Source organism: Panthera leo, chromosome B1 (genome assembly GCF_018350215.1).
Source record: "Panthera leo isolate Ple1 chromosome B1, P.leo_Ple1_pat1.1, whole genome shotgun sequence".
Taxonomy (NCBI): domain Eukaryota; kingdom Metazoa; phylum Chordata; class Mammalia; order Carnivora; family Felidae; genus Panthera; species Panthera leo.
In genome coordinates, this window is record NC_056682.1 from 199,051,537 (window position 1) to 199,077,476 (window position 25,940).

A 25,940-nucleotide genomic window follows, 5' to 3' on the forward strand; every position below is an offset into this window, starting at 1 on the left:
TGGGCCAGGGGAGCCGAAAATCTGGCGGGTGAGCCCAGTTGGCTCTGGACGCAGAAGGGTGAAGAGAGGGCAGAGGTAAGAAGCGTGCAGTCAGGAGAAGAGCGTTAAAAGCCCAGGGGATGACTGTCGTAGGCACAGAAAAGAAGCTTGTGTGTCTGGAGCTTGGAGGGTGTGGGGAATGCGGGCGGTGAAACAGAAGAGGCAAGTGCCTGGATGGTGTAGGAATTTGCTCTTTTGCTGGAAAGCAGCGATGGGGCACATTGGAGGGGAGTAGAGGATGGGCGAGACCCCCTCCCTGCAGCAAAAACGTATCCCGGGACGGGAGCGTCAAGAGTGGAGGAGGACTGGACCACGGGTGGACAGATGGGAGAGAGAGAGCCAGGAGGTACAGCGGACCTAACCCGATGAAGGACTAATGGGGGGTTGAGAGAGAGGGGCAGGGGGTGTAGGATGAGTTCCAGGCTTTGCGCGCGTGAGGTCGGGTGCACGTTGAAGCCCTCCTCCCATGCTCCATTGAGGGCCTGTTGGGTTCAAAGTGGCTTTGAAGCTTCAAGACTTGCTGTGGGGTAGGTATCCATCAGTACGTAGAGCCTGGAGGCCAGAGAAAAGGTTCCTTGGAGAGTCCCTGGCAATTAGGTGGTGACTGAAGCCTTTGGAACCGGCGAGAAGAGGAAGGTGGTAGATGGAGGCTTGACAGACTTGCGTATTTCGTGGCTGGGACGGTGAAGCGGAGTGCGCGTGAAGCGTGAGCTGAAGCACGAACTGGGAAACCGAGAGGGTGCATTTCTGTAGGAGCCGAGCAGGTGCTTTGAGAAGGACAGCGTGGCCAAATAAAGGAGGACAGAAAGGTGTCCGTGGCCATGTGTTGTTGGCCTGCTGTGCTGTAGGGATAGGGTGGAAACCAGACCAGAGTAAGGCAGTAGGGGTAGCAAGAATGGGGAGACCCCCCGAAAACTAAGGCAGGGTGCTGCCGTGGCAAATATAAGGCAGATGAAACCAGAAGCCGTTCGGAATAAATGGGTGGGAATGTAGGGCAGACTTTCGAGAACCAGTGGCAAGGTGTGGCAAACCTGATCTGTTTCTTTCTTTCCCTTATTTTCTTTTGCAGTCAACTTTGACCATTTTCAGATCCTCCGGGCCATCGGTAAAGGGAGTTTTGGAAAGGTAAGAATGATGGATTTTAAAAAAAACTTCATTAACAAAATGTAAAAGTCCCGACCACTAGGCGCGTGCGCACGCGCGGGCCCGTGTGTCTGTTTCTGTGTTGGTTGCTGGGCCCTGGGAATTTCCTGCTTGACGGAAAGACGCGGGCTTGCCAAGTTTGAAATGTGAAAGGAAGTCTGAAGAGTTTCCTTTGGATCGGCTGTAATTGCATTTTGAAAATTAAATTACCCCGGCAGTCCCGGTTTAGGTGGATTACAATGGTAATTATTTCAAGATTGCTAATGCTGTTTCTTCCTTGAGGACCCAAATGAGGAAAGCGGAAAAACAAAAGCCACGAATTTAGGAGATGGCCAACATCAATGCTTTCCTGCAACGTAGGCATTCTGTAAGGAAATTTTCTTGTGGAAGGAATACTGGACATGAGATCTACCCTCCTAACAAATTTTAAAATGTGCAGTATATCGTTGTTGACTGTGGATACGATGCTGCACAGCAGATCTCTAGAGCTTATCAATGTTGGGCAACTGAAACTTTATGCCCCTCGATGAGTACCTACCTCCCCACCTCCTCCGCCCCTCAGTCCCTGGCGACCACCACTCCCCCTCTTCCATTCTATGACTTTGACTTTTTAGATACCTCGTGTCTACGGAATCGTGCAGTATTTGTCCTTTTTTGTGACTGGCTTCTTTCACTTAGCATGATGTCCTCAAGACTCATCCGTGTTGTTGCAAATTGTAGTGTTTCTTTCTCTTTTAAAGGCTAAATGATATTTTATTGTACCTATAAACCACATTTTTTTTTAATTCATCCATCTGTTGATGGACGGTTACATCGTTCCCCCCATCTTGGCTCTTGTGACCCGTGCTGCAATGAACACGGGAGTGCAGATATCTCTTTGAGATCCTGATTTCAACTACTGTGGATAAGTGTCTAGAAGTGAGATTGCGCAATCATATGGAAGTTCTAGTTTTCGTTTTTTGAGGAACCTCCGTGCTGTTTTCCACTGTAGCTATGACATTGCCACCATCAGTGTGTAAGGGCTCTGATTTCATCACATCCTTGCCAATATTTTTCTTTTTTTTTGCTAGTGGCCTTCCTGATCACTTGTTGAAGTTTTGATTTGTATTTCCCTGATGATTAGTCCTATTCAGCCACCTATTAACCTACCTATTAGCCACTTGTACATCTTCTTTGGAGAAATGTCTATTCAAGTCTTAAAATCAGGTTCCTAGTTGTGGGTTTTTTTAAACTATTGAATTATAGGAGCTCCTTACATATTTTGGAGTTGAGCCCCTTATCAGATATATGGTCTCCTAATATTTTCCCCCATTCTGTAGGTTGTCTTTGCACTCTTGACTACTTCCTTTGCTGTGCAGAAGCTTTTTAGTTTGATATACTTGTTTATTTTTGTTACCTGTGCTTTTGATGTCATATCCATGAAATCATTGCTAAGACAGTATCACGAGGCTTTTTTTTTTTTTCAATGTTTTCTTCTGGGAGGTTTATAGTTTCAAGTCTTAACATTTCAATCTATAGCCAACTTTTACTTGATTTTTGTATATGGTGTGAGGTAAAGCTCAATTTCGTTCATCTTTGTGTCAATATCCAGTTTTCCAGCACCATTTGTTGAAGAGACTACCTTGCCCCATTGTGTATTCTTGGTACCCTTGTCAAAGATCAGTTGACCACGTATGCATGACTTTATTTTTGGGCTCTTTATTCTGTTCCATTGGTCTCTGTGTCTGTCTTTATGCCAACGCCATGCTGTTGTGATTAACATAACTTTGTAAATATAATTTGAAATCTGTAAGCGTGATGCGACCAGCTCCGTTCTTGCCCAAGATGGATTTGGCTGTTTGTGATCTTTTGTGGTTCCATACGAATTATAATTGTTTTGTTTTTTTTTTTTTTTCTATTTCTGTAAAAAAAAGTCATTGGGAGTTCGATAGGGGTTGTGTTGACTCTTTAAATTGCTTTCTATTATGGATATTTTGATAATATTAAGCCTTCCAATCCATGAAATGGACGCCTTTCCATTTGTTTGTGTCTTATTTAATTTCTTTTGTCAGTGTTCTATAATTTTCTGTACACCAGTCTTTCATTGTATTATTTGAATTCTTTTTGATGCTATTGGAAATGTGATTGTTTCCCTAATATCATTTTCAGATAATTCATTATTAGTACATGGAAACACAGTTGATTTTTGTATGCTGGTTTTGTAGCCTGCAACTTTACTGAATGTATTAATTCCAATTTTTTTATGGCATCTTTAAGATGTTGTATACATTAGATTATGTCAACTGTAAACAGAGACGCTTCCTTCTTCTTTTCCAATTTGGATGCCTTTTCTTTTCTTTTCTTTTCTTTTCTTTTCTTTTCTTTTCTTTTCTTTTCTTTTCTCTCCTCTCCTCTCCTCTCCTCTCCTCTCCTCTCCTCTCTTCTCTTTTCTCTAATTATCTTAGTTTGTTTTAGTTTTTCGACTAAGTGCTCTGTCTAGGACCTCCAGTACTGTGGTGAACAGAAGTGGCGAGAGTTGGTATCCTTGCCTTTTTTCCTGACCTTAGAGGAAAAGCTTTCAGTTTTCCACTATAATATTAATTGTGGGCTTTTCGTATATGCCCTTTGCTGTGTTGAGTTAATTCCCTTCCATTCCTGGTTTGTTGAGGATTTTCATCAGGAAAGTGTGTTCACTTCGGTCAAGTGCCTTTTCTGCCTCTATGCAGACAATCCTGTGACTGTTCTTTTCTTTTGTTACCGTGGGATATCACGTGAATTGATTTCCCTGTGCTGGGATTTCCCTGTGTTATGTCCCAGGGATAAATTCCCCTTGTTCGTGGTGTGCGATCTGCCTCAAGTGAGTGCCTTCGGATTTGATTTGCTGGTAGTCGATTGAGGATTTTTATATCCATGCTCATCAGATAGATTGGCCGGTAGTTTCTTTTCTTGTGTCTTTGCCTGGCTTTGTTATCGAGCTCATTACGGGCCCATAAAATGAGTGGTTGTGTTCCCTCCTCTTCCGTTTTTGGGAAGAGTTTGAGAGCACTGGCATCGACTCTTCTTGAAATGTTTGGTAAGATTCAACGGCGAAGGCAACTGTCTTGGGCCTTTCTTTGTTGGGAGGTTTGACATTTGTTTGTGGAAAGTACGTGTTTGTAATCCTCAACTGTTTCCAGTGACAGGCTGTTGGGACACAATGAGAAGAAGGCAAGGACTTTCAGAAAACAAGCAAGGTTCCCCAGGCCCAGCCCGTGTGTTCCCCACTTACTCAGAAATTTCCTTTGGCAATATTTGCTTTGAGTGCGTACTGAGTGCCAGGTATCCTTATACATTCCCAAGTAAATGTTATTCTTTCCGTTATACCAGTGGAAAAATCTAGACTTGGTAACTCCAGAAGACAAGGTAGTCCACCCATTGTCACACGGGCCACCAGTGTCCCAGCTGGGATGTGAGCCGAAGCCTGTTTGATGACCAGGCACCTGCTGTGTTAACAGCTTCACACTCTTGATTAGACCATTCGGAACTCAGAGTTAAACTGAGATACCGATCTAAGAAATTGGATAGAATCAGCCTTTTCTCCCTTGTTCCCTCTCTTCCTCTCTTTTTCTCTGTCCCTCCCTTTCCTTCCTTCTTTCTTCCTTCTTTCTTCCATCCTTCCTTCCTTCCTTCCCTCCTTCTTTCCCTCCTTCCTTCCGTCCTTTCTTCCTTCCCTCCTTCCTTCCTTCCTTCCTTCCTTCCTTCCTTCCTTTCTTCCTTCCCTCCCTCCTTCCCTCCCTCCCTTCCTTCTTTTCTTGGACTTTCTTTTGTTCTTTAATTCAATGCATGAATATTTTTTAAAAAAATTTTTAATGTTTATTTTTGAGAGACAGAGAGACAGAGTGAGAGCAGGGGAGGGGCAGAGAGAGAGGGAGACAGAATCGGAAGCAGGCTCCAGGCTCTGGGCTGTCAGCACAGAGCCCGACATGCGGCTCAAACCCATGAAGTGTGAGATCATGACCTGAGCTAAAGTCAGATGCCCAACCGACTGAGCCACCCAGGCGCCTCTCAATGCATGAATATTAACTGAGTGCCTATCCAGTGCTGGGCACTGGATTTTGATCCAGTCCTGACCTAAACAGACCCGAGTGTTTTCCCTTGAGGAGTTCACATTTAGAAAGGAGAGGGATGGCAGACAGGTAAATATGGGTATCTTTGGTAAGATAGTAGTAAGCACATTACAATATAGGGGGGTATAGTGTTCGGGGAGGTAGTGGCAGAGAGAGGTTGCTGATTTACAGAGCTGAGCTGTCATAGGGTGGTCCCTAACCGCATGTGGATATTTAAATTTAAATTAACTCACACTAAATGAAATGACAAAAACTCACTTCCTCACGCACATTCGCCACAGTTTGAGTGCCTAGTGGCCACATGGGGCTGGTGGTTACTGTGTTAGACAGCTCAGGTTATAGGTCATTTCCACCATCCTGGACAGCGTTCTCACAGAGGGTGGCAGGAAGTCCTCCATGGTAAAATGATGTGTGAGCACAATCCTGAAGGGAGTGAAGGAGTAAGACACGCAGGTTCCAGGCAGAGGGAACAGCAAATGCAAACACTCTGGGAGTGTGGTCGGTAGCTTTGAGGAGCTTCAAGGTGGGGGGACTGCTTTAGCTGAGGTCGATGATGTCAGTAAGGACCGAATCACGTAGGACCTAGTGAACTGTGGTGAAGGTGGAGAAGGGAAGGCCCTGGGGTTTGGACAACGTGATCTGTTTGTGAAGTTTATAGGTCATTTTGGCCGCCATGCTGAGGGTACCCTTTGGCCACCATACCGAAAGTACCCTGTGCTGGGCCAAGGTACATTTACCATTGTTGACCATTTAGACAGGTCACTGAAGGCAAGGGAAACGAAAGCGAAAATGAGCGATCGGGGCCTCATCACGATAAAGAGCCTCTGCACGGTGAAGGAAACAATCAACAAAACGCAAAGGTAGCTGACGGGGTGAGAGAAGATATTCGCAGATGACATTTCTTATAAAGGGTAGTATCCAGAGTCTACAAAGAACTTCTCAAACTCGACACCCAAAAAACAACCCAGTTAAGAAATGGGCAGAAGACACGAACAGACACTTTCCCAAGGAGGACATCCAGATGGCTAACAAACACATGAAAAGATGCTCGACATCACTCATCATCAGGGAAATACAAATCAAAACCACCATGAGATCCCACCTCACCTGTCAGAATGGCTAACATTGAGTACTCAGGAAACGACAGATGCTGGTGAGGATGTGGAGAAAGGGGATCCCTCTTGCACTGCTGGTGGGAGTGGCAAACTGGTGCAGCCACTATGGAGAACAGTATGGAGGCTCCTTGATAAATGAAAAAGAGAACTACCCTATGATCCAGTAATTTCACTACTAAGTGTTTGCCCAGAGGATACAGATTTGAAGGAGTACATGCACTCCGATGTTTATAGCAGCCCTATCAGCAATAGTCAAACTATAGAAAGAGCCCAAGTGTCCATCGACTGGTGAATGGATAGAGATGTGGTATATGTATACAATGGAATATTACTCAGCCATCAAGAAGAATGAAATCTGGCCATTTGCAATGATGCGGATGGAGCTGGAGTGAATTATGCTAAGCAAAATAAGTCCGTCAGAGAAAGACAAATACCATATGATTTCTTTCATATGTGGAATTTAAGAAACAAAACAGATGAACGTATGGGAAGGGGGGGGAAGAGAAGAGAAGGAAATAAACCACAAGAGACTCTTAACAATAGAGAACAAACTGATGGAGGGAGGGGGTGGCGGATGGGCTGGATGGGTGATGGGCATTAAGGAGGGCACTTGTCATGAGCACTGAGTGTTATATGTAAGTGATGAATCACATCACTGAATTCTTCTGAAACCAATGTTGTACCGTATATTAACTAACATTTATTTATTTTTAACTGACTAAAATTTAAATTTAAAAATGCCAAAAATAAAAATTTGGTCATAATAAAAAAATAAATCATTGACCGTTTACATTATCAAGTGAACTGGGTTGTTTGTTAATTTAACAGACACTCAAAAATAAAGGTTACATTTCAATATTAAAAAAAAAAACATTTTTAACAGACATTCATTGGGCCACTGAGCAGGGCCATGTGCTGCATTATGTTGTGTTCCTGACAACACTGGGGGTTTCCTGAGGACAGAAATCTTGTTGAAAAAGCAGGTATGAAAAACAGTAAATTATGACATGGTGTGGGATGGCTAATTTTATGTGTTCCATGGTTAAGCTGTGATACCCAGATATTTGCTCAAATACCAGACTAGATGTTGCTGTGAAGGTAATTTTTAAATCAGATTAGCCTTTAAATCAGTAGATTTAGAGTAAAGCAGATGACCCTCCATAATGTGGGTGGGCCACATCCAATCAGTGGAAGGTCTTAAGAGAAAGACTGAGGTTCCCCTAAAGAAGAAGGAATTCTGCCTCCATCCAGGTGGCAACTCCAGGTCCCTTGGGTTTCCAGCCTGCTCACCTGCCCTGCAGAATTCAGACTTACCAGCCACAATTGTGGAACCAAGTCCTTAAAATAAATCTGTCTGTCTGATCTCACTGGTTCCATTTCTCTGGAGAATCCTGATTACTACATGGTGTAGTAAGAAAGGCAGGAGCAGGGGCAAGCGGTAGCCAAGGTGGGGAGAAGGAAGGTTTGGGAAGAACTTACTAGCAAGAGGCCAGAGCAAAACTAAAGCCATAGGAAACGGTTTCAGAGGCATTTACTCTGCTTGGGGCACTCTGAACCCCATCTGACCCTGTGAATGATTATTCGGACATAGTGCTCTAGATGTGACATGTGCTGCTTTAGAAATCCTGGTGAAACCCTCCGTTCCTGCTTTTATTCTGGGGCTCACCCCCCCCCGTCCCCCCCCCAGGCCCCCTTTCCATAACTTACACTTCAGGGCAGGCCTGCAGGAGGGAGATGACCGGTCCCCCAGGCCTGGACTGTAGGGTAGAGTGTCACTAAGGTTTGTGCTGTGTCATGGGGGGAGCCACGTGGTCCTTCAGACTGACACACGGGTCACAGGCCAGTTCCCAGATGCACCCCCGGACTCCTCTTTGGCCCGTCCCCACGCCCCTGCTCTCAGCCTGCTGTCTCTCTTCTGGTTTGCCTCCCTCCCTCTCTGTTTGAAACTATTTTTTCCCCTCCCCCTCCCCCATGGTCTTCTGTTAAGTTTCTCAAATTCCACGTATGAGTGAAAACATATGATATCTGTCCTTTTCTGACTTATTTCACTCAGCATAATACCCTCCAGTTCCATCCACGTTGTTGCAAATGGAAGGCTTTCATTCTTTCTCCTCGCCAAGTAGTATTCCATTGTATATGTAAACCACATCTTCTTTATCCATTCATTAGTTGATGGACATTCGGGCTCTTTCCATAATTTGGCTCTTTGAATCACGGGAATCTACTCCCGAAGCCAAGAGCACACTGTATACACTGTATGTTAACTAACTTGACGATAAATTATATTTTTAAAAAATAAATAAAGTACAGTTACCTCCGGAAAAAAATCTTAAAAAAAACAACAATAAAGTTGTCATGAGAAAAAAATTACAACAGTATATAGTGATGGATGGTAACTTGATTTATTTTGGTCATTTTGCACTATTTACAAATATGAAATCATTAAATTCTATGCCTGAGACTAATATGATGTTCTATCAATTAAAATTTTTTTTTAATGTTTATTTATTTTTGAGACAGAGAGACAGAGCATGGGCAGGTGAGGGGCAGAGAGAGAGAGGGAGGCACAGAATCCGAAGCAGGCTCCAGGCTGCGAGCTGTGAGCACAGAGCCCGACGCGGGGCTCGAGCCCATGACCTGAGCCAAAGTCGGACGCCCAACCGACTGAGCCACCCAGATGCCCCTGTTCAATCAATTTTTTTCAAAAGGCTGGGCTGGGCTCTGAGAGGGGTGTTCCAGGGCTGACTGATCCGTCTGTGTGCATAGGGAGCACCCCATCCTTGCATGACATCCTCGGGCAAACAAGGATCTCCCCTGGGATGGCTACCACCCCTGGGACGTCAGCCAGCCAGGGTTTCTGGGTGCACAGGGCAGCTCAGCGCAGACGCTCGGGAGTCAGGCACACAGGGTTCAAATTCCAGCCTTGTATGGTCAGGTCCTCCGTTTGCTCGTGTGAACTAGGCGTGTCGTATCTTCCGTGTCAGGCTGTGGGAGGTCTCAGTGGGGTGGCACAGTGGAGTACCTGGCACAGAATCCCAAATGCTGCTTGGTAGACGGCGACCCCTCAGGGCTCAGGCAGTGTTCCTCCGAGGCGACGGGAAGTCGAGTAGGGGGAGCTTTAAGCGAATATGCTTTTTTGGAAGTAGGTGACACGGTTCTTGCATGAAGGGCCATGTGTTGGGACCTAAGTGTAGCACTAGGGCAGGCAGGGCTGGGAGGTACACTCACGTTCCCAGGACATCTCACCGCGCATGACATCTGTCACTGTTGACAAATGGCGGGACCAGGCTTGGCAAGGGTCATGATCTTGCCCGGCAGTCATTCTCCTGGAAATCATCTAGATCTGGCTCTAACATGACCCTTGTCATTGAGTTTTCTCTTAGTTTTCTTGTCCCTGAGTCTTGTCCAGTTGTTGGCAGTTGTCTGGGGCTGAGAGAACCCTAACCAGCTTAGGTCTGTTTCTCCCGTTCATCTGTTCCCTCATCCGCTCTCCCACCAATCCACCTGCCCACCCACCCATCATACGGGGGATTCGTTCGTTCTGGGACCTGGTCTAGATTCCGAGGTCACAAAAATGGACCAGATGTGGTGCCTGCTTTCGAGGATCTCTCGGATACATGCAGGATGCAGAGAAAGAAAGCGATACTGAAGGTCCAGTCTGAAGAGCACCGATGGAGAAAATCCCGGGAGGTACAGGTGTACAGGGGTGGGTTTGGAGAGTGCCGAATCCAGACTTCAAAAAGTACCCTTTCTGTAAACAGGGACAGGGTTGACTGGATGCCTGTATAATATTTTCTATCACTTTAGTATGAAAATCTGCAAAAAAATACAGCATAGCTGAAAGAATTTGATTTTATTTTACTTTTTTTTTTTGTTTTCTAAATTTATTTCGAGAGAGACCGAGAGAGTGCTGGCGGGGGAGGGACAGAGAGAGGGGGAGACACAGAAGCCGAAGCGGGCTCCAGGCTCCGAGCTGTCGGTGCAGAGCCCGACGCGGGGCTTGAGCCCACAAATCGTGAGATCATGACCTGAGCTGAAATCCAGAGTCAGATACTTAACTGACTGAGCCATTTAGGTGCCTCAGGCTGAAAGAATTTTATAGTAAATGCTCATAGCCACCACGTACATGCAACCAGTAACATTCCACCAAATGTATTTTAGGTAATACCTCTCCTTCCGTCCATTTATTATTCCGTCTTGTTTTCTTATGTGTTTCATAGTCCATTGCAGATATTTGCATGTAAAGGGCAAACCTAGCTAGCCTCCTGTAGCCCGGGAGTAAACTATGACCTATGTAAGCTTAGAAGGACCCCAGAGTATGAGATGCTGAACCAGAGTTTGTTTTGGGCTTTCCTAGAAGTGCTGTTTCTGTTCCCTGGGTATTAGTTCTGCTTAAAACCACGTTTGCTGAGTTACTGAGAAATAGAACTTCCTCTTAACTGCTAGTTTGAGCTTCTGTAAACCTGCTTGGCGTAATCACCCTTCCCCATTCTCGGGCACCGCGTCTTGTTCGAATAGATAGAAGACTAATATCGTAAACCACATGATTCGGCATTCAACTGGCTAGAGTCAACAAGTTATATTTTAAAATTCTTCAGGACTGGGTGATCGGTGCCCGCCTTATATTTTAAAAACCTACAACATTGTGTAATTGGCGCCCACCATGTCCAGCTGCCGCCCTTTGCAACCCAGTTGGTCGATACAGCCTTTGCAAGACATTCCCAAAGCTTGTTCAGGGCCAGACTGCCGGGACCTGTTGTATTTCCCTGTCTGGCCCGGCCGTAATAAACTTGTTTTGATCCTGTTTTTGCTGTCCGGAGTTCATAAGCGATCGCGACCTACAACCCTGCACCCTTCCCCAGTTATTTCAGCCAAGAGATGTGTCTAGTTTTTCTTCTGATGGAAAGCATATGTACAGTGAAATGCACAAATTTTGTGTGCGTTTGCCAAAGTTTGAGAGAGGCATGTATCTGTGTAACTTGAATCTCCCCAAAGATGTAGAAGATTACCACCGCTCAGAATTCCCCCGTTGACCGCTTCCAGTCAAAACTCATCTTCACCCGAACCACTCCTCCTCCATGGATTAGATCTGCCTGTTCTAGAACTTCCTGCAAATGGAGTCCTACCATAAGCGCTCTGTTGTGGAAGGCTTCCTAACGTTTTGCGCTTTGCGTAACAACGTTGCAGCCTCACTTCGTGAGGTTTACCTGTGTTGCTCGCAGCAGTGCTTTCTTCCTTTTATGGAAAATTTTTGGTCCACTCTATTCATGGATCAGTTTGGTCATCCATTTTCATCGTGCTAGACTCTAGGACTGTTCCTAGCTTTTTATTATTTTTCATGCAGTTGCTGTGAACGTTTGTGTCGTCTGTTTTGGGAAGCATACGGCCTCATTTCTCTTGGGTAAATATTTAGGACTGGCTTGCTGGGTCATAGACTAGGTGTATGTTCGGATTTGTACACAGCAGCCAAAAGGCTTTTTCCAGCACGGTCGTGCCCTTTTGTATTCCTCCCAGAAGCTCCACTCATTTTATATCTTTGCCAACACATTTTTGCTTTCTCTCTTCTGTCGGGTGTTTCGTAGTATTCAGGGCGCCTTCAGTTAGCATTTCCTGATGACTAATACTGATGAGCATTTGTCTCATGTGCTAATGGCCAGTCTTGTATCTTCCTTTGTGAAATTTCTTTTCAAAACATTTTGCTGTTAAAAAAAAAATAGGTTGAGGGGCGCCTGGGTGGCTCAGTCAGTTAAGTGTCTGACTTCAGCTCAGGGCATGATCTCACAGTTTGTGAGTTCGAGCCCCGCGTCGGTCTCTGTGCTGACAGCTCAGAGCCTGGAGCCTGCTTCGGACTCTGTATCTCCCTCTCTCTGTCTCTGCCCTTCCCCTGCTCGTGCTGTCTCTCTCTCTCTCTCAAAAATAAATAAATTAAATTTTTATTAAAATTATTTTATTAACTAATATTAATTTTTAATTAATTATTTTATTAATTAATAAATTAAAATACTAAAATATTTATTAAAAATAAAAATAAAATAAAAAGATTAAAAAAATAGTTGAAAAAAAAAGTTGATTGTCTTTTTCTCCACTTCTCCAAGTATCTTTATTGCATGTGGTGTTTTAAGAAAAATTTATGGAGATATAACTGGCATATAACATTGTGTAAGTTCAGGGTGTACATGTTGATTTGATACCTTCATATATTGCATTGTGATTACCATCTAGCGTTAGCCAACGCGTCTGCCATGTCACATAATTATCATTTCTTTGTCGTGATGAGAACATTTAAGATCTAGTCTCTTTGCAACTTGTACGTGCATAATATTGTTGACTATAATCACTGTGCTGTGCATTAGATCTCCAGAACTTACTCATCTTCTAGTTCAAAGTGTGTACCCTTTAACAACATCTCCTTAATTTCCCTACCCCTAGCCCCTGGCAGCCACCATTGAACTCTGTTTTCTACCAGGTCAACTGTTTTAGATTCCACGTGATCTCCTCCAGTATTTGTCTTTCTCCCTCTGGCTTATCTCACTAAGCATGATACCCTCAGGGTCCTTCCATGTTGTTGCAAATGGTAGGATTTCCTTCTTTCTCAGGGTTGAATAATATTCCATTGTATTCCACATCTCTTTTATCCATTCATCATTGATGGGCATTTAGGTTGTTTCCACATCTCGGCTATTGCAAATAATGCTACAGTAGAAATGGGAGTGCAGATACCTTTGCGACACTAATATTTGACAAAGGAGCCAAGAACACTCAATGGAGAAAGGATAATTTCTTCAAATGGTCTTGGGAAAACTGAATAATCACATGCAGAAAAATTAAATTGGATGCCTATCTTATATAGCTCACACACAAAAATAACTTGAAACAGATTAAAGACTTACGCGTGAGACCTATTACTGTAAAACTCTCAGAGGAAAACGTAGGGAAAAATCACCTTGACACCAGTCTTGGCGACAATATTTTGGGTAGGACACCGAAAGCAAAAGCAACAAAAGCAAAAATCCACAAGTGTGACTACGTCAAACTAAAAAGCTTCTGCGTGGCAAAAGAAACAGTCAACAAAATGAAAAGGTAGCCTACAGAATGGGAGAATATGTTTGCAAATCATATATCACATAAGGCGTTGATATCCAAAACCTATAAAGGAACTTCTACAACTCATTGACAACAACAACAAAATCCTATTAAAAAATGGGCAGAGGGTGGGGCGACTGGGTGACTCAATCGGTTCAGCGTCCTACTCTTGCTTTTAGCTTGGGTCATGATCTCTCGGTTCGTGGGTTTGAGCTCTGGCAGCATGGACATGCTTGGGATTCTCTCTCCCTCTCTCTGCCCTTTCTCTGCTCATTCTCATTCTCTCTCTCTCTCTCTCTCTCTCTCTCTCTCTCAAGATAAATAAATAAACTTTTTTAAAAAATGGGCAGAGGAACTAAATCATCATTTTTCCAAATAGGACATACAAATGGACAACGGGATCGTGAATAGGTGCTCAACTAATCATGAGGAAAATGGAAATTAAAAGCATAATGAGGTGTTACCTCAGTCATGTTAGAATGGGTTTTGTGGAGAAGACAAGAGGTAACAGGTGTTGGCGAGAATGCGGAGAAGAGAGAACACTTGTGCGCTGTCTGTGGGAATATAAATTGGTTCGACCACTATGGGGAACGGTGTGGTGGTTCCTAAAAAAAATTAAACATAGAACTGCTATATAATCGAGCAATCCTATTTCTGGGTAACTACCCAAAGGAGATGAAAACAGGGTATCAAAAGGGATTGATTTCTTTTTATTATTGAGTTGTGGGGATATATATACAGATACCAGTCCTTTATCAGATATGAGACTTTTTTTAAACCAGAATATGGTTTTCCTATTACTTCACTAGCGGTGCATTTTGAGACACAGAAATTTTAAATTTTGATGAAGTCAGCTTGTTAAGTGTTGTAGTTTATGAGGTTATTACTTTATGTGACTTGCGTAAGAAAACGTGGCTTAAGAAAACATATTTAAGTCATGAAGACATTTTACTGTCTTTATTTTCTAAAAGCTTTATGGCTATAGTTCTATGATTTATCTTGAATTAAACTTTTTGTATGTGCCAGGTAAGTGATGAGGTTCATTTTCTTTGTCGATGGATGTCCGTGTCTTGGAAAGACTTTCCTTTGCTCACTGGATTGCTTTGGTGACCTTGTATAAAATCAGATACCTTGTATAAGTGGGAGGTCTACTTGTAGGCTCTTTATTTTGTTCATTTCACGTATTTGTTGATCCTCATGCAAGCCTTAATTATTGTAGGTTTATAGTGAGTCTTGAAACCAGGTAGCATATATCCTCCAGATTTTTTCTTTTTTTAAGATTGCTTTGAATATTCTAGGTATTTGGATTTTCATAAAAATTTTGAAATTGCTTGTCAATTTCTACAAAAAAAAACTGGTGGGATTATAATTGGGATTACATTAAATCTAGTATCAATTTGGAAACAATTGACGTATTAACAGTGTCAAGGCTTTTAATCCATGAATATGGTATATGTCTTTATTTCTACTTACCACTACTTATTATTAGATAATCTTTACTTTCTTTTAGTAATACTTTGTAATTTTGTGGGCAGGGGCTGCCGTTTTTTTGTATTAAAATTATTAAAATTTTCCTGAAATAGTTCATGATGATTTTTTAGACACAATTTTAATGGGATTGTTTTTAATTTAATTGTTTGCTGCTAGATATAAACATACAATTGATTTTTATATCGTAATCTTCTATCCTGAAATCTTAGTAACTCAATTATTAGTTGTGATAGTTGCTTTGTATTTTTCTGGGGATTTCCTGTGTCAACGATGATGACATCTGCTAAAGAAGTAGTTTTAATACTCCCCCTCCCCAATGTTTTTTTTTTAATCTTTCCCTTATTGTAATGGCTATAACCTTCAGTACATTGATGAGGAGAAGTCATGAATGTGAACATCCTTGCCTTGTTCTTAATGTTAACGGGTAAGAATCACTCAAAATTTAATTATTAGGGTTTTCAGAGATGCCGTTTATCAGATAAATATCTCTGGAGATACTTATCATATATGGTTGTTGAATTCTGTCAAATGCTTTTTCTGCATCTATTGAAATGATCATATTGTTTTCTCCTTATTTTGTTATTAAGATGAATTGCACTGATTGATTTTCAGATTTTAAATCAATCTCCCATTCCTCAGCTCAATCCCACTTGGGTATGTTTTATCCTTTTACATATTGTTGAATTCAGTTTGCTAATACCTTAGTAGAGAATTTTTAATTTATGTTCAGTTGTTCAAAAGGCATATTAACCTGCAATTTCAGTTTTTTGTAATGTTTTTGTCAGCTTCCTTTAGGATTATACTAGTCTCATAAAATGATTCGGGACATTTTCCTCCTCTATTTTCTGAAAGTTTGTGTAAAATTGATGTTACTTCCTTAAATGTTTGGTAGGATTGATGAATGAAGCCATTGGGTTTTGGGGTTTTCTTTGTGGAAAGGCTTTTGACAACAAAATCAATTTCTTTCTTTAAAAAAATTTTTTTTTAATGTTTATTTAGTTTTGAGAGAGAGACAGAATATGAGCAGGGGAGGGGCAGAGAGAGAGGGAGACACAGAATCCGAAGCAGGCTCCAGGCTCCGAGCCGTCAGCACAGAGCCCGACGCGGGGCTCGAACTCATGAACTGTGAGATCATGACCTGAGCTGAAGTCGGACACTCAACCGACTGAGCCACCCCGGCGCCCCCCAAAATCAACTTCTTTAATAGATATAAAGCTATTCAGATTTTCTGGGTTTTTTTCCTGATGTGGATTTTGTTAAGCTGAAACATTCAAAGAATTTAGCAACTTTCTCTAAGTTAGCAAATTTGTTGGTATAAAGTAATTTATAATATTTTCATTATAATCCTTTAAATTTCTATACCATCTGTAATGGTAATTCCTCTTTTATTTCTAATATTAGTAATTTGTGTCCTTTCTCTTATTCTCTTGATCAGTTTCTATATTCTTAGATTGTTAAGATGGAACTATCAGTTACAGATTTTAGACATTTTAAAAAATATAACTTTTTAGCTATAAATTTCCCTCTAAGTACTACTTTAGCTATATCACACATAATTTGTGATATGTTTGAATTTTGAAATACCATATTTTCATTAGTATTTAGTTTATAATATTTCCGAGTTCTGTTGTGATTTCTTTGACCCATGAATTATTTAGATGTGTTTCCTTAATTTCCAAACATTTGGGTCTTTTTCTGAACTTCTTATTTTTCTTGATTCTAATTTACTCCATTGTGATCTAAGAACATATCTATCTATCTATCTATCTATAGATGGATAGATAGATACGAACATATATATATATATATGTATGAACATACACATATGTCTAAGAACATATATATTCACATATACACATATATATATGTTTTTTAATCCATTTACATTTATTGAGACTCGTTTTATGCCCAGTCTATGACTTATTTTAGAATACACCGTGCCTACTTGAAAAAAACATGTACCTTAAAGTCACTGGCAGTGATAGTCAATAAATATCAGTTGAAGTGGTTAATGTTGTTCAGTCTTCTGTGTCTTTACTGATTTTTAAAACCTTGTTGTTTTATCTGTTTCTGAGACAGTTGTGTAAAATCTCCGAGTTTCATCGTGGAGATATTTCTGCTTTCTTTAGTTCTGTCGGTTTTGCTTCTAATACTTTGAATGTGTTGTTAGACACACACACGTCTGATTGTTATGTCCTTATGATGAATTGACCCTCTTATCGTTGTGATATGTTCTTCTTGTCTCTGCTAATAGTATCTAGTATTTACTTTGAAGCTTATTTTCTCTGAGATTAATATAGCTGTTCTATCTTATTGGTGTTTACTGTTTCCATGACAAATTTTTTTCCATGCATTTATTTTCAGGTGTAGAATTTAGTCATTCATCACTTACATATTACACCCAGTGCTCATCACAACAAGTGCCTTCCTGAATCCCTATAACCCATGTAGCCCATCCCTCCTATCTGTGTTTTTATATTTAGCATATAGTTAGGTCTTGCTTTTCTTTAAATCCATTCTGGCAATCTCCATTATTCAGTTGGAGTATTTAGTTCATTGATAGTAAATGTCATTACTGATACGGTTTGATTTAGGTCTGCCATGATTTTACTTGTTTTCTGCTTCTCTCTGTTTCTTTTTTTCTCATATTGTTTTGGATTAATTGAATATAAAATCCTCATTTAATTTACCTGTTGACTTTATAGCTTTACTTTATTATGTTTTAAAATTATTGCTCTAGGGATTATAATATATATCCTTAATTTATTTCACAGTCTGCTTAGCGTTAATATTTTACACTTCATATAAAATGTAAAAATCTGACAATTATATATAAGTCTACTTACCACCCCAGTCAAACTTTATACTATAGTAACATGTATTATAGTTTCTTAAATTATAAATCTCCAATATAATATTACATCTTTTTGCTTTAAATATAAATATGCATATATATAATATTAAAAACATGGGTAATTTTGTTTTTTTTTAATTAGGAGGAAAATAGTCCTTCATATTTACTTATATCTTTCATGAAAGCATGAATTTTTCTCTAATGTCATTTCCATTAAGCCTGAAGAATTTCCCTTAATATTTAATATGGTGCAAGTCTCCTGTCAATGCATTCTCTATTTCATTTTATCTGACATGTATTTATTTCATTATCTTTTATGAAGAATATTTCTACCGAATACAGACTATTGGGTTGACAGTTTTTTTCTCATTACGGGAAAGATTTTGTACCATTGTCGTTTGGCCTGCATAGTTTCAGCTGAGAAGTCATAAAACTTTGAATCATTACCATCTGGTATGTTGTGTGTCTCCTTTTAAGATTTTTCTTCAGTCTTTGACTTTCAGCAGTTTGACTAGGATGTGTGCCTAAGTGGAAATTCGTGAGGTTTTAAGAAGTAATTTTTCTCTCTTTCTTAGATTTCCTGTATTTTTATTTATTTTGACTGTATTGCCCTTTGCTTTATGCAGCATGGCCACCGTAACTGCTTTAATGTCCTTTATTCTAATTCCAGCATCTTGGTCATCTTAGAAAATATATGGTTCACAAGCAATTAACTTGGTTTGATTCATGTTTGTCTCATAGGAAGGCACACAAATCTCAGTCTGCCCATTTTTTTCCTTCACTCGACTGCCTACAGCCTGCCCCATACAGCGATCCTTTGGGGTTGGCAGAGATTTGGACAGACCTCATGTGCCATGTTTGAGGGTCCCTTTCTCTGGATTTCTCAGAAGATGAGTCATGGCTGAGAGAACTTAGGAGTTTTGCCTGTAATCTCATGGATAGTGCCTGAACTTCCATAACAACAACAGGCATTTAAAAATCCTACTGAACCTTTACTTTCTGTGGTTTATCATCCTCATGCTGAGCATTTAATGGCTTAAGGAAAAAGGAAGCATAGCACGGTGGGCATAGAAGCATATCATTTTTACCTTCACATTATTGACAGTTTGGTCCGGAATTGTCCGTACCCCTTCATGGCACCCTACCAAATCTGTATGCGTGTGGCCCATGGTTTCTGAATTGGTTATATCCTGTCGTCATCCTTGGAAGTTTTGTCTACATTTTCTGCCTACACCTGTGCTGCTGTTTAACGCCTGCTGGTTTGGTTCTCAGAACCTGTAGTGCAGAGCATAAATGTATTAAAATAATGGTGATCATGGATCTTTTGAAAAATGCAGGCTTTCTAGAGGCTCAGTTTTGAAGTCATTCTTGGGTTGCCTCAGTTTCTTGATGATACCCAAATTCATGCAGAATGTACACAAACATCCAGGACTCAGGATGATGTTGGTTTACTTTCAGGCAATAGAACCTAGCTTTGTTCTGCTCAAAATACCGAATAATCAGTGCCTTTCATGGTAGACGCAGATGAAGTCTGTGTGACTTGTTAACCTCAATATGGAGGTGGACTGGCGTAGGATAGAGAAAACCACCCTCCTCATATTGAATGGATATTTTGGCTTTGCTCCCTGCCTTTGGCAGCTTCGAGATCTGGCATTAAGAGTTTTCAAGCAAGACGTTTCATTGTTGAACTATGTCAATAGCCTTGGTTATTAGGAGAGAGCACATGTGAATGCACAGAAATCTCATTTTACTTTCATGCTGGGAGGAGTTGTGCTTCTTCCGTGCGGTACCAAAGTAAACAGCTGTGGCTGGTCCATTGATTTTAGTGAGAATTTACAGAGATTTTTAAAAAATAATAATCCTTCTGTGACTGAATTCTTGGACAGGGATGGTGCAACAGATTAATTTCTATGTACCCAGTGGAAACACTTTAGGTTTAGGGTCATGCTGACTCTGATATGTATTAGTTATGGGTCCTGGAGACTGGAAACACTCTGAAGCTTTGTTTTCTCATCTGTAAGATGGAAGGAGAACAGAGAACCATAGAGAACTGTAGGGGCTGGAGTTTCTGACCGTCCAGTGTGCTTTTCAGCCCCCTCTGTTGCCATCGTAACATCCCCTTCTCTAAATGAGAACACCTGCCCACTCCACGTGCAGCCAGGGCACCCCGCTCACGGTCCGAGAGGGGCACGTGATGTGGCTGTGCCATCCACACGGACCATCTTCAGCTAGACCAGTGCTTGCTCTGAGGAGTAGCCTTGGGACCAGAGACCAACCATTCGTCACCGTGGAGTCAGCGATGAAAGGCTTGTGCTTTGCCCCTCGTGAATGACGTGATGTAAGAAAACACGTCTGTGTTCGCTGGTGGTTGGTGAAGGCGAAAATCTATCTGCAGAAGGAAAGAACGAGGCCTGCGGACAACGAAACAGATACAAGAGGTGGGTGGAGAAGAGAGGGTCCTCCTCGGGTAGGGTCCAGACTAGAGTGAGCAAGCGAGGCACCTGGGTACAGGGTTCAAGGAGGCATTGCCCCCAGGGCCCTGCAGGTGCAGGTGCTTACTTGCGTCCCATACTTGGTGCTCTAGGCTCCTTGCTTTCCTTGCCCTCGGTGGCCCTGCTGGCGACCGTCTGAGCTTGAGTCCTTCCAGTAACTCATATTGAAGTGCAAGCAGGTTATCGGGAGGTGAGCCCTAAAAAAGACCTATAGGAGAAGGGGAGTGAGACATGGAAAGAAAGGCAGCCAACGATGAGTGTGGGATGAAGCCGCTTAACTGCTCGGCACCTGGACTCACCTCCCCAGGGGACCGCCGGGAGACAACACAGAGTGTGCCCTGGGGGCAGCCAAACGTAGGGAAGGTAATGTTTTTTTTTTTTATGCACAGTTCCTCCTTCTTCCTTGGTGGAGGGCTGCTCCGAGAAGCATTACGCCTCCCGCACTTCTGGCTTGTCCCATTCAGAGCAGAAGCCCCCCCTCCCCCCCACCCCCGGAAGAGTCATAGATGCTCACAGTGAGCAGCCTGGAGGGTGTGAAGGCAAATGAGAGGGGACACGGACTGGCGCTATCTTCTGGACTCTCCACTGTCCCGACCAGCTACCAAGACCGGCATCCTGTTTCGCTTACTTGAGATCATGTTGGGTTCCCAGCGTTTGCCACCTGCAGAGTCCAGGCTGGTCAGAAACTTGGAGTCATTGTCCTGGGAACCGGACACCTGCTATCATCCTGTTCCCCCAAAGGCCAAGTGCGCTGGGCATTATTGTCTCTCCCCTTTACATATGGGATGAATCGGAAGCCTGGAGAGGATACCACGGCAATACACAGCCTGTCTTGTTTCCACACGTCCCTCCCCAACACTGAAGTTGGATTGAAACCTGCTTGCCTCACATGCACACCAGCAGGAAACCATGGCGGTCGAGAGGGGAGTCCCCATCAGTGTCCAGCAGCAATGATGTTTTGTTTTGGAAGCAGCAGAGCGTAGAAGAAGGAGTGAGCGAGGTGGAGAAGTCTGGGCCTTGCTACTTCTGGCCTTGTGAACTTGGACCCGTCACATAGCTTCTGCAAACCTCTGTTTGCCCCAGGATGTCCAGAGCGTTCTTAAAGGTTTCATGTGAAAATAAGTGACAGAGACCGTGCAGCCCCAGCACTGTGCCTGGCACGTGGTTGGCATTTTCAAATGCCTTTTGTGTCTTCTCGAAGCCAGCATGCCTGGAATTTTCCTGTGACCTGGTGGGTTCTGGAAGGTTTGGGCAGCCACCTGGAGGGACATGTCGGGGAGAAGACCTGGTTTTCCTAGCTGTGCCTGGTCATCGCACACCACATCTGCCTTCACCATCAGACTGAGATTCCTGAGAAGTTGGGGCTGGTGGTATTCATTGCCCCGAGCTGTCAGCACCTGGCTCAGTGCTCGGCAAGCGGTAAGGGCCTGATAAATGCTGCCTAGTGAATGGATGAGAGAGAGAAGAGAGAGCCTGTCCACATGGCAACTGGCAGGGTGTGAAGCATGAACCCGATCCCGTGGTCACTGCTCCAAACGTCCAGCAGCTGCCCTTCCACTCAGAATGCACAACCAGTCTTTCCACGCCAGCCTGCAAGGCCCCATAGTCTGGCTCATGCCTATTTTTCTGACACCCCTCTCTACCCCTTCCATCTTCTTGCTCATTCCACTCAGCCCTTCTTCCCTTCTTCTTGTCTCCGGAGCTCGCTGAGCTTAACTCTAACTCAGCATCTGTACGCTTGCTGTCCCCTCGGCCTAATTGCGCTCCACGGGTCTCTGCAAACCTCACTTATACCATACAGGTCTCTGCCTAAGTGTGTCCTCCCTTGGGGTCTTCCCTGATCACCCACCATACTTGACCACCCACCCCTGAGTTTTCCATAACCTTTACCTGTGTCCCGTATCCTTTACCTGTTCCAGTCCCTTTGGTTCCGAGCACCTGTTGCTACCTGGGACTCCATTGTGTATTTATTCATGTGTCCTCTTGGTTATTGGTCTCATGCACGAGAACATAAGCTCTGTGAGGGCAGCAGCGTTTTCCTCAGTTCACTCTTGTGTCCCCCAGCACCTTCTAAACAGTATATATACACATACATATGTTCATGTATACACATGCATGCCTAATGCATAGGCATACTATGCACACCCACTAAACAGTATGTATGGATACGTATGCACAGGCACTGAGCAGTGTATATATGCACACACATAAATGTACATGCATATATATATATATATATATATATATATACACAGATACCAGTAAGCAGCATATATGAACACATATGCACATGTAAGTGCGTATATATACGTCTATAAATACATATGCATATATACACATGTGGTATATATATGCACACACATGTGTGGACATGGATAGATATACACACACACCCAGTAAGCAGTATATGTACACACAGGTGCATATACAGACACATATACACACATCTGTAGATACATATGCTTATATATACACACAGTATATATATTTATATATATATGTATATACACACAGACATAAAGTATGTGAATATATACACACATATACAGATATATACCCTCTAAGCAGTAATATATACTGCTTGATGTGTATATATATGTATATACATATACGTATGTGTGTATGTATATACTATACATATATATATATACTGCTCTATGTTGTACGTTTTAATACCATATATGTATACTGATATATATATACTATAATATTTAATATTATATATACTAATGTTTAATATAATTAATATATATTTATTATTATATTATATATAATTTTATATATTATAGTTATATCTTTTAGACATCATATATAGGACATATAAAAATATATAATATATAATTTTAATACTATATATAGTATTAAAATGTACAACATACAGCAGTATATATATACGTACATACATACGCGTCTGTATGTATGTGTATACTATACACGTATACGCCTCAAGCAGTGTATACACATATATACCCACATATATCCACAAACATATACTCACACCCACCAAGCAGTGTGTATATGCCTATACACGTAGGTGTATACATCTATACCTATATGTTGTGTATATGATACACACATACGCATGAATACATATAAGTGAGTGAGGAACTTGGCAATTAGCCAGACGACCGATGAGGTTGGCTGACTGTTTATCTGCTTGTCTCTGGGTTGGGGTCCTCGGATGTGTCTCTGTCCCCCCGGCTGCAGATCTGCGTCTCACGTCTGGCCCTCCGGCTACGTCGGGTCCCCTGCAGCCTCGCTCCCTGCCCTCCTCATGCTCCCCTGACGCCTCAGTGGTGGAGCGAGCACTGGCTCTCTTCTGCAGCAGCAGAGAGCATCCGGAAGCGTGTCGAGAGAGAGAGGGTGAAGTGTTCCGCTGTGAGTTCACTTCGAAGTCAGTGGGGCTTAGTTGTTTTCAAGGAAGGAAGAGGAACCTTTGGCAGACCCTTCTGAGAAGTTTGCTTCAAAAGTGTCTTTCTCGGGTTGGCCATTGGGCCCTCGGCTTGAAGAACCGCAGGGTTGAAGCAAAATAAACAGGAGTTGATTAAAATTCACGGAGTAGCCAGAGGCAGTCTGTGCATAAAATAGCAGAAGGTGGCACCGAGTTATATGATAATAGCTCTCTGTGTCCCTCAAAGGAAGGTTCTGGAGAAGACCGGGCAGGAGAGGCCCGTGATGAGTCCAGACTCCGCCCTGCCTTACTGTGCAACACTGATCCTTTCCATACCCAAGCACGTTATTAGTTGTCTCCTTCCACATTCCACACTTTCATCTACGTGTACATTCGTGGTGTAAAAAAATATATATATCCGCTTGTTACCAGACTAACCCCTTTAGTGACCAGACTGCAATAAATCCGTGCAGGAATTAAACAGATGAGATTTTCTGTATGTAAACTTGAACGTGTAGAAACATCTGCCTTAGGTTTTTTTTTTGTTTGTTTTGTTTTGTTTTTTTAGTGTTTTAGATTTTTTTTTTTTTTAAATCTTTTAAGGTTGCTGGGCCTCCGATATAATGGTAGCACACACAGCAGGAATCCAACGGTAAATGTTTACGGTAACTGCTCTGTCCTGGCGTTATGCCAGTTGTTTGTGATGGTTCGCTGAACAAGCTGGACAAAGACTAACACGCAAACATGAAACAAACACGGTGAGGTGGTGACGATAATTGTTCTGCGGAAAATGCACAGCGCAGCAACCTGGGGCGGGGGGTGAGACTGCTTTCCTGGGAGGAGAGGACAACAGGGAGGGGTGCTCTGAGAAGGAGACATTTAAGCCAAGACCTGCCGAGAGGAAAACAGACCATGTGAAGATCTGGGGGAAAGAACATCGTAGACAAAAGGGACAGCAGAATGCAAAGGCCCTGTGGCAGGGACAGCGGGCAGTGGGGCAGGTAACAGCAGATGTGTGTAAGATGCCCAGCCAGCACCGTGGCTGCCTCCATGAGGACTCGGAGTATATGGTTGCTCTCTTTAGGAAAATGCACAAGTTAATCAATTTACAGCACAAGGGGGTTAGAGAGATACGACTCCAGGGTCTGACAGAGCTGAGTTGGAATTCTGGCTTAAGCAGGTGATTCTGGGCAAGCTGCCTGACTTCCTGCGCCCGTGAGCTGTCCCTCTTATGTAAGAGTCATTTTTAGAATTCTAAAACACGATGCTTTTACTAGAAGCCTTTATTGTTTGTGCCGACATCTTTTATAAAAGATGGAATCCATTTCTTTTTAATGAAATATTTAGTCATTTCATATTAATTAGGTCGTGTTTGGCTTGAAGCATACATTGGAGGAATTTGCCGGCTCCTGGGGATCGCTTTATTAAGAGCTGAATATCGCAGGAAATGCAGGCTCACTCGTGAATGGCTTTCAAGCATCGAGCAGAGCAAATGATCCATGACTGGCCCATCAGACAGCCTTCCCAGCTATCTTGCACTTGCTCACATCTTCCCATAAGGACGTCTCGTTCCGTCCTCTGGACGAGCGTTTTCCGGCCTTCTTCGTCCATGGAGTGGTTCCAAACTTGCTTCACCCGAAAGGCCACGTTTCCAGCAGTAAGGGTGTCCTGGGGCACTTGTTCCCATGACTTTTTTTTGGCATTTCCAAAAATGCCACTGTGGTCTCCCCTGTCACTCGTGGCGGGGGAGGAGGGGATCAGCGAATATATAAGCAGTGACATTCATTTATTTACAAAACACAGGATCCGCTCTTGGAATTACCTCCAAAGCCGCCTCCGCCTGCTGTCAGAAAGACTCCCCTCCCCAAAGCCAGGGTTTCCACGTGACTTGCTCGTTCTGTCCCTCATTCAGCTGGTCGCAATTGTAGCCCCAGGATCCACTTTTGAGTTTTACCTCCAGGAGCACCTTCACTGGAGGATCCAGAATAACGTTGGACCACATACCTGGGCACCTTGGCCCGGCCCGGCTGACACATAAAGTTCCCCATCATAACAATTGTGAAACTGTTCCCGAGGCCCTTCTTGGACCACTTCTGCCCATCCTCCCGGCCTTCTCTGCTTTTACCCTCAGAACACATATGAATGACGATCCTCATCACATTAGTAAATCATGTAGAAAGCGATTACCATGCAGCCTTCATAACCACTCCGTAAGGTAAGCACACTCCTGTCCCCATTTTGCAGACA

General features: G+C 42.7%; 1 protein-coding gene across 12 annotated transcripts in view; it reads left to right on the forward strand.

The window, feature by feature from the left end:
• The window catches only part of STK32B (serine/threonine kinase 32B), a 404,839-nt gene that overhangs the window by 90,404 nt on the left and 288,495 nt on the right, over window positions 1–25,940 (forward strand). For all 12 annotated transcript variants that reach the window (XR_006202037.1, XM_042936913.1, XM_042936916.1 and 9 more), the window contains one exon: window positions 1,109–1,164. Coding sequence is in view for 5 of the 12 variants with exons in the window: in XM_042936913.1 (XP_042792847.1) it covers window positions 1,109–1,164 (56 nt within the window). In the remaining 7 variants the exon portion in view is untranslated. The remainder of the gene's footprint in view (window positions 1–1,108; window positions 1,165–25,940) is intronic.